The sequence below is a fragment of the Alligator sinensis genome, unplaced genomic scaffold, assembly GCF_000455745.1.
Source record: "Alligator sinensis unplaced genomic scaffold, ASM45574v1 scaffold901_1, whole genome shotgun sequence".
Taxonomy (NCBI): domain Eukaryota; kingdom Metazoa; phylum Chordata; order Crocodylia; family Alligatoridae; genus Alligator; species Alligator sinensis.
The window spans coordinates 54,321-68,810 of NW_005843135.1; the positions used below are offsets into that span (position 1 = coordinate 54,321).

Sequence of the window (14,490 nt, forward strand, 5' to 3'; positions counted from 1 at the left end):
AATTCTGCCACTGGAGCAGGAACAGCTGTACTGGTTCTTGTCTCCAGCAGTGGAATGGGAAGCAGCTGGCTCAAGCGGGGCCCATGGGCCAGATCTCAGTATTTGTCCCCGTTGCTCCAGGATTCATTGGCATTTGGCTTCTCATTGCATTGCAGTAGGAGCTGCCCGCATTTGCCCTAGAATTTAGGAAACGGGGGCCAAACACAGGCTGGATCCAGGAGGATCCTGCTGCCAGATCTGGGCCCCTGCCCTGCGGTTATGCCAGGATCTGCCGGGTTTTTTTTTTGGTGCGGGAGGAGCCGCGAGCCGGATGTAACATTTGGGAGGGCTGGGGCCAGAAACCAGCAGGATCTGGCAGGATCCAGCAGGTAGATCCAGCTTTTACCTTTTTCCTGCAATCTGGCCAACAGCCTCTTGAGTGAGTAGGAGCCATGTGACTGTGGTGAGTTGGGGTGTGCGGTTGCCTCCTGCTTCAGAGCTACCTGATCCGAATACTAAGCAGAGCCGCCGCCGGAGCGCGGGCTGTGACACGCCGGAGGCACTGCGGAGAAGAGGCTGCGCTCCCCAGCATGGAGATCAAAGACCAGGGGGCGCAGATGGAGCCGTTGCTGCCGACGGTAAGATGCTGCGGCGCTGCCCGCCGAGGGGGAGATGCTCGGGGTGGCCGTGGGGCTCCCCCCCCAATGGGAGGCAGCCCGGCTCCGTGGGGGGGCGCCGGGCCTTGTCTGCCCGCTGCTCGGCGCGGGGGCCCGGCCCGCCCCGCGGGGCAGCTCCGCTCCTTCCTTGCGCGCCCCTGCGGGATGGCACACGCGAGCCCGCACGCAGTCGCCGGCGGAGGAGGGGGTCTCTCTCCTCCGCAGGGACGGGCTCAGGGTGGGGGCAGAGGGCGGTGTGTGCGGGGCACACGAGACAGGCCGCGGGGCTGCCCCGTTGCCCGCAGGGGGGCAGCGTGTGGGGGACCCGCCTCCACTGCCTGCCGCCCCCGCAGCGCCCTGGCAGCCTGGCAGTCATCTGTAATCCTGGGAGGTTTTATTAGCAGGGAAATTCTGCAAGTGATGGCTTCAAAGGCAGACAGATCCCTCGCCTCGCCGGGCAGGGCTGGGTGTTTTAGGGGTTGTCTCCTCTGTGTCCATTTGTTAACAGTGTCCATTTCTGACCAAGCGGCAGGTGGCTCCACGGCAGGATGGCATCTTTCTCATTTTTACCAACGGGAGCCACATTTTTTCCCGGTATCACGCATGGATGACAAGTCTCATAGGGTTCCTGATGGTTTGAGAAAAAAATCCTTCCTTGTCATTCCTGATGTTTCAGACTCCGGGGTAGAAAATGTCTTTCTTTCTTTCTTTCTCTCTCTCTCTCTCTCTCTCTCTCTCTCTCTCTCTGTCACACCGGTTGCACAAAGTCTGTCCTTTGGGCTGAGGCTGTGCTTTCTGCTTTCAGACTTCTAGTTCCTGCTCCCTGATTTAGTGCGCGGTGAGAGCCTGTGTCAGTTCTGTACAATTCCCGGTCGAGAGGTCGTCTGATACGTCTGTGCAAGGCTCAGTAACAGTCTATCTAGCTTGTTGCCATTTTTGATTTGTTCTTTCCACTGACTCTCATATTGGTAGCTGAGAGGCTGGCTTAGCATGTTAAATGTGTTTGGGGTTTGGTTGGAAGGTGGTTGTTCTGTTTGTTAAGGGTTCAGTTTTTGAGTTTTGGGAGAGACTATATAGGTATGCATGGGGTTGTATTTGGCTTTAATTTTTGATCTTCTAGTGCTCTGCAGTGGAGGAAGCATTTGTTTCTTTGGTTGACATAATACTGCAGGATGAGTATTGTTTCCTGTCTGTTGTTTAGGAGGAAGAATTAGCCCAATTCTCCTTTGCATTGCAGTCATGGTTGCTGGATTTCCTTCCCTCACGTAGTATTGATTTGTAGAACTGCAGATGCCATTTTTGTGGGGAGGAAGAGTGATTCCTCTCAGTCCAATCATTTATTAAAGTAGTTTTGTCTTGGTATAAAATAAGGGGTTAGATTATCTTGTCAAATAGTTTGAGCTACCATTTCATTGGGTAGAGAGCTCTATCCATCTCGTGTTGTCTTCTACTGCACATACTGTCAATCCATTTCTCTCTCTCTGGGAGGGCCTCTGCACCCAAGGAGGCTGCATTGTTTTGGTGCTGCAGCAATGATGCCAAAGGTGCTGCTTTTTCTGTGCAGCTGTTCCCCTCTGAGTAGCATGGGCCATGCAAGTGTTTTTACAATTGCTCCTCTGGCTGATTACATACAGCCAGGTATACAGTGATGTAAAATTAGTACTTAATTCTTGGGGAGGCTCTGAGAAATTCTAAGGAGAAGGAATTAGTGGTGATAACCTGCACCACTATACCTTGGAGTGAAGTGGTGGCAATGGCAGTCATTTTAGAACGAGGCTTCTGGTGCGCACTCATGTAATGGCGTGATGGGATCTGATCTCCTGAGCCTAACAACTGCACCTCCTGCCAGATGCAATGTGGGGGTTGGGGAACAGATCCCATCATGGTATTACTTCTTGCCAGGGCAGGGGGATCCTGGGCTCCTTCTGCATTGACAAGTTGAAAGCCAAGTATCCAAATATGGGCTGAGAACTGCATTTGGGTTCCCATTGAAGACCCAGGGTTGTCTGGGGACTGGGGCTAATAATTAGTCGATTGTTGGCCCCAAACTCAGACAGTCCCAGGTCTAGTTCATCTGGGGCTGTCAGAGTAGATAATCAGCTGATTGTTGACCCTGACTTGGACAGCCCTGGATTCAAGACCCGAGGCTGTCAGGCCTGGGGCTGACAACCAGCACACTGTCAAACCCCTGCACTGGGTGGGGCCTGGTGGGGCAAAACCTGCGGCTTCCCCTGCTGGGGACTTTAAACCTTGCACTGAGCTGTCCGGCGCAGAATTTAAAGTCTCTTTGGCTTCTCTCTCCTTACATTGCAGACTGGCTGGGCTGATAATCAACTGATTTTAGTCTTGGGGCCCTTCCAGACCCCACTGTGTTCTGGGCCTCAGGACCGACTGATTGTTGTTTCCTGGCCACATGTTAAATTTCAGTAGCCATATAAACCAGTCATAAAAATATTTTGCGTTATATGTGGAATGTTTTTTATGGCTCGTTCCCCACTTGATGATGCCTTAAATAAGGTACATGTAACATCCTGTCTATTTATGCTGTGATTAACACATTAATCTTAAGAACATAACATAAGAACATGAGAACTGCCATTTACTAGGTCAGATCATAGGCCCATCTTGTCCTGTAGCCTGTGTCACCATCCTCGCATCCTACCCTGGTACCAAGTGGTAGGACACCCTAGGTGAGGACAGGAGCAAGGGCCCCCAGTAGACCAGTCCGTATTCCACCCTGATTCCACAAGCTACCAGGGAACTCAGTTGGTAGTTTCTGCATAGAGCTGTCACCACAGGCATGTGTCTGGTGTGCTTCACAGACACCCTCCACACCTGCCTTTCTTGCCAACAGAGGGAAACCCTGGTGAACACCTCCCACGTTTGCAGCCCTTTTTCTGCCTCCTGAGGAACCTCCTCCTGAAGTTCTGACTGCATTTCTTGCACCCTTTCTTTTATGCGCTCTGTCTGTGGGCCCACCAAGTCCCAGGACCTCTTGATCAACTTCCTCTTGGCTCTGGCCAAGCTGTCCATCTATCAGACCAGGAAGGAGGGTCTGGTTTGGGGGAACATAGGAGAGGGTGGCACTGTTCTCCTGTCACTCCTCCGTTCATGTCTCTTGGCAGAGTTTAATTGGTTGTCATCCACAGGCTCCGTCAATTAATTCAGGGGGCAGTGGGTGTTAGGCAGTGAGCCCTTCTTAGTGTCCCTCTTTGGATCCCTTGTTATTAACCTATAACCATTGCTTCCTTCCCGTTCTTTTTTTTTTTTTTTGTCCCAAGTAATTAGTTGCTATGTCTCTAGTGACCTCCATGATTAAGGAAGGCTTAATTTTTCTTTGTGGGCCTAAGTGCATGCTTTTATCATGACATAGCAAATAGGCCTGTGTCGCACAGTACTAGAGTGGATGCTGAAAGGGAAAGTGAACAGGGTATGACCAAGGTTTTTTCCCTATTCCACTCCCATTTGCAGCCTCCAGCATTAAAGTCTAGGAAGTTTTGATTCAGAGGCTGGAACCCCTAACTCCCATGTTCACTAGCTAGTGATGCACCTTTCCTCCAAGGATTGTCCAATCCCTTTTTGAATCTGGTTAAACTGTCAGCTTCCGTAACATTTTGTGGCAATGAGTTCCATAATTACACATAGTGTGAAAAAGAACTTTCTTTTGTTAGTGTTAAACTTGCTACCTACTAGTTTAATTTTATGATTTCCAGCTCTTGTGTGAGAAATTATAACTAATAAATCTCTATTTACTTTCTCTTCACCATTTAGTAGTTTGTAAACCCTTATCAAGTTACCCCTTCAAGCATCTCTTTTCTAACCTGAATAAGCCTAGACTCTTCTCTCCTCATATGGAAGCCACTGATCAGACTTGTTGCCCTTCTCTGTGCTTTCCTTAGTCCTTCTATACCCTTTCTGAAGTGTGTGACCAAAATTGGACACTGTATTTGAGGTGCGGATGCACCAAGGATTTATAAAGAGGCATCATTATACTTGTTATTTACAATTCCCTTCTTAATAATTCTTACATGTTGTTGGCCTTGTTGATGGTAGCTGAGCACTGAGCTGATGTTTCTAGCAAACTGTTCACAATGCCTCCCAGGTTTCTTTCCTGTGTGATAACAGCTAATGTAGGTTCCATCATAACATAGGTATAGTTTGGATTGTTTTTTTGCATCACTTTACATTCATAGATATTGAGTTTCCCCTGCCATTTGGTTGCTCATTCACTCAATCATGCAAGATCCTTCTGTAGTTCCTCACAGTCTGCCTTGGTCTTTAGCACTTTGAACACTTTTGTGTCATCCACAAATATGGCCATGTTACTAGTCACCCCCTTTTCCAGATCATTTATGAATATATTAAACAACACCAGTCCCAGCCCAGATTTCTCAGGGGAACCTGCTGTTTACTCCTTTCCATCCCCAAATTGACCATTTATACTCGCTCTTTGTTTCTATGCTTAAAAGAATTTATAGTCCACAAGTGGACCTTCCCTTTAATCTCATGATTGCTTAGCTTCATTAAGAGCCTGTGGTGGGGGCACCATCACAAATCAAAACTTACCTCTGCTGCCGGAGCGTTGAGAAAAGCGGTTGCTGTCGAAGATCGAGGATGCAGTGGCGGAGATGCTGCCGTCGGAGGACATGCCACACCAGCACTGGAGAGGGGAAAACGTCAGCTGCAGAATGCCACTGGGGATCAGGCGTATGCCCCAGAACCAGCGTGGCCACATTTTGTAGCTGCGTGCTGATGCCAGTTCATTAGCCGGCCCTCAGAAACCAGGATAAAAGCCCCACTGACCCACATTCAGGGAGGACCAGAAATGAGGCCTCCTGAGTGCCCGGAGAAGCATGAAACTGATGAATGCACTGGCAGGGGCTAGTGGTGGCAACCCCAAGAAGCGGGATGCCTTGCTAAGGCTGGCTCGGAGGAGCCAGGATACTTGCTTCTCACCAGACTGTGGATCCTGGATGACGCTGGCAAAGACTGGGACAGCGGTGAACCCAGGGGCAGGTGCATGGTTAGTGGGGCCCTGTGATCCAAGCAGGGTGCAAGGCCCCACCTCCTGCACCACGGCACATCTGTGGGGGAATTAGTGTGGCATACTGGCCACGGGGGAGGGGCAGTGGCTGGAATTTCCGGCCAGAATGGCTGAAGATGCCCACAACCTGCTGGGTGAGAGGGAGGGCCACAAACCAAGGGGAGGAGGTTCTCCGGCGGCGGCAGCAGTGTTGAGGGCACCATGCCGCCACCAGGGTTTGTTTCATGGTAAATCCGCCACTGGGTGAACCTACAGAGAGGAAAAAAGAAAGGATATGAAAGCTGTGAGTAGCCCTTGGAGAGGAGAGAGAGTGCCCTGAGGGAAGATACCAGGGTGAGCACCATAATGAATCAGGGCAATGTGAGGCCTACCAAAAGGATGATACACGGTCCGAACCGGGACTAAGATTAGTTAAGGGCCAAAGACCCAGCTGTAGCAGATTGACTTTGCTTTGGCCTCGGCCAAGGACTAACATCACTGGTTGGCACAAGGCAGGGTGTAGGGGAGGCAGAGCTCCAAGATGATGACCTAAGCGAGAGACAGAAGAGGAAACCAGGAGAACCTGCATTAGAGAACTCCCTCCCAGCAATAATCCATAACATCAAAGACATGGCAGGTGAGAACCCCTGGGGACCATTTTTGGAAATCTCACTGGAGGGCAAGCTTTTGACCTGAAAGGAGACAGCTGTGTCCGAATGGCTCATTCAAGTGAACGTCATGGGCGATTACAGAGCCTTTGATGGGGGTCATGGTCAAAGGCTTTTTGGAAATCCAGTTATACTATGTCAGCTGGATCACCCTGCTCTCACCTGCTTATTGACACTCCCAAATAAATATATTTTTGTTGCCAAACTCCATTTGAATTCAGTTTGGTTTAACTGGTGTGAAGAAATTACTCCATCCGCAAGAATATAGGTAGGATTTGTCATTGGCTCTTGTACATAATGAAGATAAAATCACCAGCCTCTTGGGCAGCATCCATTAATGAATTAATGGCTTGGCATATGTCATGCTAGGAAATAAATTGTTAGTCATAATAAGAAAATGGCAAATGTCAGTGGCTCTCCACTACTGTAAAGGCTTTGACCTAATGTATCAGCAAAATCCCACATATTGTACAGTTATCAGAAGTGGAGTCTACTTTACTTGTCACAACAGACCTAGCTGGTCATTAATATGTTATGCAAGCACATGTTCAAACAAGACTGTAGTTTGTACAAGGTGATGAAACGATCTGTTACCTGACTTTTTGAGCAGTAACAGGAAAATAGATTTCCCTCTGTACCTTTTCCTTATTAGTTGCTTTCTTTAATTCCTTATGGAAGAAGTTCTTCACTAGTTATAACACTTCTGCTTGCAATTGGACTGCCACTTCTCAAACTCTTCTACAAACTGTGTGCACATAAAAATATTTAGGAATCTATGAAGATAAGTTGTCTTCAAAGGCAATACTGAGAAGTGGGATTAAATTAGAAAAGAGTTCCTTTGTGAGGATTCATCTTAAAAAGTGCTGTTGCAGAAGGTACAAATTTAGCATTGCTTCTTTTAACGTTCAGTGGAAAGAGTAATCTCATAAGCGTAGACAGACAGACCTGTATGCTTTCCATTTCTTCAGTTACTATTTTACTTAGCAGTCATCAGTACTTTCCAGTTTTAGTGCAAATGAACATTTAAAGTGATTTGAAACAGGTGGATAATTGAAAGATTAATGTGAAGTCATCCTGTGTGCACAAAAATAGGGCAGTTTGCAGTGTCTTCCTGAAGGTCTTGGATTGATTTCCAATTAGAATCAAATATTGTTGTTTTGCCTATTTTAATGGAACCCCTGCATGTACATTATTGTGGGAATGGTTACCAAAACCACTTTATTTAGAATCATTGCCTATATTTCAGTAGTGATAATGATGAACATTTTCATGTTTTTAAATAGGTATTGTGTGGCTCTAAACAGGATTTCTTGGTCATTTCTGGTCTACAAGAGTATCTGTAGATACAACACTGATACTTTTTTAATCACCATTATGCATGGTTGCTTTTCTTCTGTCCCCTAATGGCAATGGTGACAGAAACACCACTCTAGTTTTAGATTAATTGTCTTCTTTCTTGCTTTCTTTCTCATTTTTTGTGTCTCCCTCTATTTTAGAAGGGAAATTTTCAGCTTTCACTCTTCTCTGTACCATTGCGTGTGAGTGCATTTGTATTTTGCCTCGCCTTAAACTTTGTATAAACCCTATGACCTAATTAGGTGAATTGGGATAGAGTATGCCCCTAGCCCTAAAGGCTAAGCTGTTTATTTTATTTGGTCAGATTTTTTGTATATTAGAGTATGTGTGGGTTTTAGTTTGGCTGTTTTCCCCAAGCTCTAAAGAGAAAAGCTCTATTTTCTTTTTTCTTTTTTAAAGACAGTAAATTAGTCCTTAACGTAACTTAGCGAAGTATGTTTATGTCATTAATGTAATACTTTGCTTCTCTCAGGCTGAAAGCTGGTTATTATGAAATTGCGAAAGTTCAAAGACAATTTGGTTCCATTCTGGCAGAAGATCAGTCAGGCTAATGCCCACACTGAGTTCTACTGAAGTTTATGAGCCTCTGCTGCTGTCTCTGGCTGACTTGGGGGTCTGGGAGGTGGGCTCAGAGACATTTATGCCCCATGCTACCTGGAGGGTTGCGGACAGTGCCTGTACAGTGAGCTGGGCTTGGCTGGGAACAGCAGTGGCAGTGTGCAGGTTCTTCCTTCCCGTGCCTGCTGCCTGCCTGCCTCTCCTCTCCTGCATGTATTCCCCACTGGCTGGGAGCAGGCACTGGAAGGAGGAACCTGTGTGCTGCTGCCATTGTCCCTGGCTGAGCCCATTTCCCCACACAGCTGCTCCTAGCAGTGCAAGGCAGGAGTGGCTTTGGGGTTCCCCCGTGCTTCTGTCAGCTGAGGACAGTGGTAGTGGTGCACAGATTTCCCAATCCAGCGCCTGTTCCCAGCCAGCAGGGGACACCTGCAGGGGAGGAGCAGGCAGGGAGCAAGCACTTATAGGAGGAACTTGCAGACCACTGTGGCTGTTCCCTGCTGAGCTTGGTGTCCTGAATAGCTGCAGTTTGTAGCTTCATCAGGGCAGGAGCAGCTCAGAGGCTCCCCCTACACCAGATCAGCTAGGGACAGTGGTGAAAGTGAGGGACCATCTGTCCCACTGAACCCTCTGTGGATCTGCCCCTGGCAGCTGGTGTTAGGATCTGTTTGGGCAGATTCACTTTTGAGATCGGGAGCTGTGGAATTCAAAACAGCCAAATATGAATCCGTTTTAAAACTAGCAAAAGCAATGAACAGTCTTGTATGGTGATTCTAATATATGTATACACATGATTGTATATCCAGGACTCTTGCCATTGCTATACAGTACAGACTGTTACTTAACAGTGATTTTTCCCTAGAGAAAAGGAGGAGGGCGAACTTCATTGTGATTTTTTTTTTTTTTTTAAAACAGCTGTAGGTAGTGAGTGTGCAAAAGCTATTGTTTGTAAAGGGGCCACATTTTGTGACTCTTACAAACATTGAGTAGAAGTTAGGTTGTACAGTAAATGTGTTGCTTAGTTATTTCATAGATTTCATAGATATTAGGGTTGGAAGGGACCTTGGAAGATCATTGAGTCCAGCCCCCTGTCCCAGGGGCAGGAAGTCAGCAGGGGCCATAGGATCCCAGCAAGATAAACATCCACATTTTTCTTGAAGGCGTTCAAAGTAGATGCTTGAACCACTTTGCTTTGCTAGCTGCACCATCATGTTGGTGGCTTATGTTCATCTTGTGGTCAGTCATGACCCCCAAGTCCCTTTCGTCCGTACTGCTAGCCAGCGTAGCACTGCCAAGCCTATAAGCATGCTGCGGACTTTTCTTCCCAAGGTGGAGAACTTTGCATTTTTCAGTGTTAAACACCATCAGGTTCTCATCCAACCATTTCCTGAGCCAGTCAAGGTCAGGCTGGATCGCCCTTCTGTCGTCAGGTGTGGACGCTTTACCCCAAAGTTTGGTGTCAGTGAACTTGCCCAGTCCACTTCTGACTCCAATGTCCATGTCATTAATGAAGATGTTGAATAATATAGGCCCAAGAACAGAGCCTTGAGGGACCCCACTGGTCAAAGTGTACCACGACGATTGACTTCTGTCAATCACCACCCCCTGGGCCCGACCACGGAGCCAATTCCCCAGCCAACAGATCATGGTGGACCCGAGGCCGCAGTTGGCCAGTTTTGCTAAGAGATGATCATGGGATACCAGACTGAAGACTTTTTAAAAGTCAGGATATATGACATTAATCTCCTCTCCCTTGTCCAGGTGATAGGTCACCTGGTCATAAAAGCAAATAGGATTGGTCAAGCAAGACCTACCCGCAACAAAACTGTTCTGACTATCCCTCAGGATGTTGCCATTGGCCAGTCTGTTAAGAATGGTCTCTTTGATAATCTTTTCTAAGACCTTCCCTGGAATAGAGGTCAGGCTGATAGGCCTGTAGTTTGCTGGATCCACTTTCCTCCCTTTCTTGAAGATAGGCGCCACCTTGGCCTTCTTCCAATCTTCGGGCATTTTACCAGAGTGCTAGGGATTCTTGAAGATCCATGCCAGGGGCTGAGTTATGATGCTTGCCAGCTCCTTGAGTACCCTTGGGTGTAAACCGTCAGGGCCAGCTGACTTGAAGGTATCTAGTCTCTCAAGGTGTTCCTTCACAAGGTCAGCACTGATGGAGGGTAAGGAATCTCCCTCACCCAGGCCTTTCCATTCCATAATGGGCAGGGGCATCCCTTGGTACTGGTGAAAGACGGACGCAAAGTACCCATTTTACAAGTTGGCTTTTTCCTGGGCGTCGGTTGTCAGTTGTCCTATCTGGTTTAGCAGGGTCCAGTGTTACCTTTGTTTTTCCTCTGCCTCCCCACATATCTAAAAAAGGGACTTTTTATTGTCCTTGGTACTTGTAGGTAGTTGGAGTTCTGTTGCAGCCTTAGTTTTCCTGGTTCGCTTCCTGTAAGTCCAGACCAGTGCAGAATATTCCTCCTTGGAGGTGGATCCAGTCCTCCATCCTTTGTAGGCCTTTCTTTTGTTATGAATAAGGGTAGCAGAATTTGACCTAACATGTTTATAATACTACTAATTAATTCATCAGTCCCTTGACCAGGATTGAGGGTTATGAAAACAGTCAAAGCAAGTTTGTGAAGACAAAATTATAGTGTCAGTGAAAAATTATGTTTTCAAAAGAAGTGCAATGTTACAGAGGAAAAAAAAGATATTGAGTTATTGGTGGAACTAAGTTACTCTTTTACTATTACTGTATGGTCCCATATGAAAGGACAAGTAATTCTTCTCAGAAAGTATGGGAGCTCAGTGTATCTTTTTAGGCCCTGGATTAGCAATCCAAATAATACAGACACTAGTTTATAAATTCACATTTTCCAATATCAGGATTAGAATATATATATTTCTGAATTCTGTAATATACAAAAGTTATCTCTGTTTAAGAATGATTTGCAGCACAGGAGAATACATTCCAGAAAAAAAAAGAAAGAAAAAAACCCAACAACAATATGAATAAGATGCAGACAGTGCAAAACGTGATCCCTTTTTAATATATTTTATCAGTTTTTAATGCTTCCCATATTTCATAATTACTGTATGTATTTCTGTTCGAACTCCCTCTTGTTATAATTTTGCCTTCTCTTTCTAATTCTCCCTTTGGAAAAATTATAGAATCTAACCTGAGTTGGACCATTTCCATATAAGCACTCTGTGATGTCACAAATAGAGAATTGTTGGGACTTCCCATGGAGAAGATACAAGCTACTGAGGGAGAAGACTTAGCCAGATAAAGTACCTTTAACGATTAACAAAGAGTGGGTACGAAAGATTGAAAAATATTATTTTCCTTATTTCACAATGGAAAGACTAATAACTCCATTTTAAAAATGACATGATTACTATTGTATCAAACACAATTAAGTAGAAGGTTCCATGTGTTCCTGACTAATATTCTTTCATTCTATTTTTTTTTCATTGTCCTTGCCCTGAAGAATTCAGAACGTAATTTATGAAAATACTAAACAGGCCGGTACAAAGAAGAGACTTAAAATCAACCTTTGTCTTGGAAGGCTGTTCTCCTGTATAAGCTGTAGTTTGGAGCAAGATGGAGACGAGAGGAGGCAAAGGGAGTTGATAGGAAAGAAGGCAATGAGAGAGTGGGGTTGAGAGCTGAAATGACGGTAGAGTTTAAATGGAAAGAATTATGCAAACCAGAGTAAGGCCTAACTGAACAGACCTAACTGAACTCTGTTACCTGCAGCTGGTTGGGAGTTTTTTAATGAAATAATTTATTGTTAGAAAATGCTGACTCATGAACATTAAATCCTTTTATGGGAAGATATGTTTGTCTACAGCTTTCTTTGGGAGTTTCTGAGGGGCAGGATGGTGTTTCAAGAGGAAATAAACACATTGCCCCTGAGAAGCCATTAGAATGGTAGCCAGGGCACTTGCTTGGAATGCTTGAGGTAGGCAAAATTCCCTGTTCAACCTGCTGAGCTTTTCTGCTTGGCATAAATAATTTTTATTGTGCTGGCAAGAGACCAGCTCTGTATTCTGGTTAGGGTATTTGCATGGGTCAGGCAAGACCAAAGTTCAAAAACCTTCATTTCAGACAGAGAGGGGACTTGAATCTTTCTTCTGCTCATCCCAAATATATACCTTAAACACAGGACCATAGGTTGTTCTGGTTGTGATTGAAGGCAATTTTGATTTCTCCCTAACAAACTTCAAATGGTTGCAGGTTAGTTGTGATGTGGAAGAGGAAGTTTTTTGAAATCTCACACTTTTGCAGGACAGGAAGGAAATGTCTAGTCCAGCTCCTTAGCTATATCCTAGATAGTAGTAGGACTGTGCAAAACTTTGGTCCCTGATTCAGTTTGGTGGAGATTCAGCCTGATTCGGTGGCTGAATCTCTGAATTGAATCAGGAGACCCTTTAATCTCTCCGAATTGAATTGGAACCCTCCGAATCGATTCAGAGATTCGGACATGTACACAGCTTTAAATATGTTGTCTACATACCTTGAGGTACCAGGGGCTCATGAATGCTGTGATGCTGGGGCAGATGGAGCGTCCCACAGGAGCACGGGAGGCTCCCCAGCACGTTCGGCAGTAGACCTGGAAGTGGACCAGAAGTACTTCCGGTCCACTTCCGGGAGTGTGCTGGGGGGCCCCCTGTGACCTCCAGCCTGGTGACTGGTGCCTTCTGGGTCTTGGGGGGGTGGGGGGCAGCACACAGGGTCCCCCCATGGCCAATTGGCAAGCCGGGGATCGGGGGAGGCCCCCCAGCGTGCTCCCTGGTGGACTGGAAGTACTTTGTCTACTTCTGGGTTTGCCGCCAAGCATGTGGACGCCCCCCCCCCCCCGCCACCCCTTGGGGGGTCCCATCTGCCCCCCCCGCACTCCTGTGGGATGCTCCATCTGCCTCAGCATCGCAGCATTCATGAGCCGTGCCTGGTATTTTGAGATATGTAGAAAAAACATTTAAAGCTGCGTCTATGGCTGAATCACTGATTCTCTGAATCGGCGTCAAATCTTCAGATTTGGCCGAATCGAATCGGGGACAGTGATCCGAATCAACTAATTGAATTGCTGTCCCCGATTTGGGCTGAACCTGAATTGAATATGGCTCATTTCGCACACCCCTACTAGATAGCCATTTGTTGCTTTTCATATACAAAAGAGCCATTACAGCAGAAGAGCTATTGTACTAATAAAACAAAATTCCTTTCACTCGATTCCAATTGCATCTCTTTTCCCAGCTCACCAACAAAATCCTGGTCCACTCAGGCCTAGTTGGACCTGACACGGGTCTTGCTGGTCCAATGTGTTATTTGTGTGACCTCCTTACCTGCGGCTCCATTACTGTGTTGATGAACTTGGGCTGAGGCTTTATATCAACCCTTGTTTCAAGATGTACTGGATAGAATTCACCCTGGGGCTGAAGGTTGGTACACACTTCACCCCTCTGCCATGGGCAAATTCCATTCCATTTGTATTTATTAGATTGTTAACCTTTTCTTTTTATTGCATTTCACAGTGCCAAATAAGTCCCAGGACACACTAACATATTTGTTGTGATAACATTAATACATGTTTATATTTTTGTGTGTAACCCACATAGTATTTATAGCTCATACTATCTCCTGCTATGTTGAGACACAACAAGTAAGACAGCTACAAAGGTTGGACCAGATTAAATATCTTTTAGTTGTGCAGTTGACTAATGAAAGGTTCTTCGACACCTTGGTGAATGTGTGTGTGAGAGAGAGAGAGAGAGAGAGGTGGAAGAGGGGAGGGAGGGAGAACTAATTGGTGGCATATCGCACCATATGCTCAGTAGCTGCTGAGGCAGGAGCAGTTTACTCAGGTGGTAATTATTAATGTATTCAGTCAGTTACATGGATCTGAGTATCTACATTTAGTGTTGATGTGACCAAAGGTATGAAAGAGAACGTGTGTATGATGTGACAAGTTTTGTGGTAGCCAATAGGTTTAAAATGAGCAAAGCTTTGGGGAAAAAAGACATTAAATGTGGCAAAGCATGGCTGCTCTGTATACCTTCTGCCATAAGGTAAGAGACACTGATATGAGAAATGTTGTTAAGGCATTGCTCCAGCTACCAAAGCCAGTACTAGTGGTGCTAGATTTTCTTTTCAGCAACTGAATATAAACTCCTCCATACTTTTTAAAATTAAATTGCAATTAGATTATGACATAGTATATCAGTAGGAGCAGATTAAATGCCATATCAGTTCTAG

The 14,490-nt window shown here is 46.0% G+C and overlaps 1 protein-coding gene across 1 annotated transcript in view; it reads left to right on the forward strand.

Annotated features, from left to right (window-relative positions):
• Window positions 1-506: 506 nt before the first annotated feature.
• LOC112548363 (sodium-driven chloride bicarbonate exchanger-like) overlaps window positions 507-14,490 on the forward strand; it is a gene marked incomplete at its 3' end in the record, with an annotated part of 278,971 nt that continues 264,987 nt past the window's right edge. Inside the window, exon 1 of the mRNA XM_025193937.1 lies at window positions 507-617. Coding sequence (XP_025049722.1) covers window positions 570-617 — 48 coding nt within the window. The remainder of the gene's footprint in view (window positions 618-14,490) is intronic.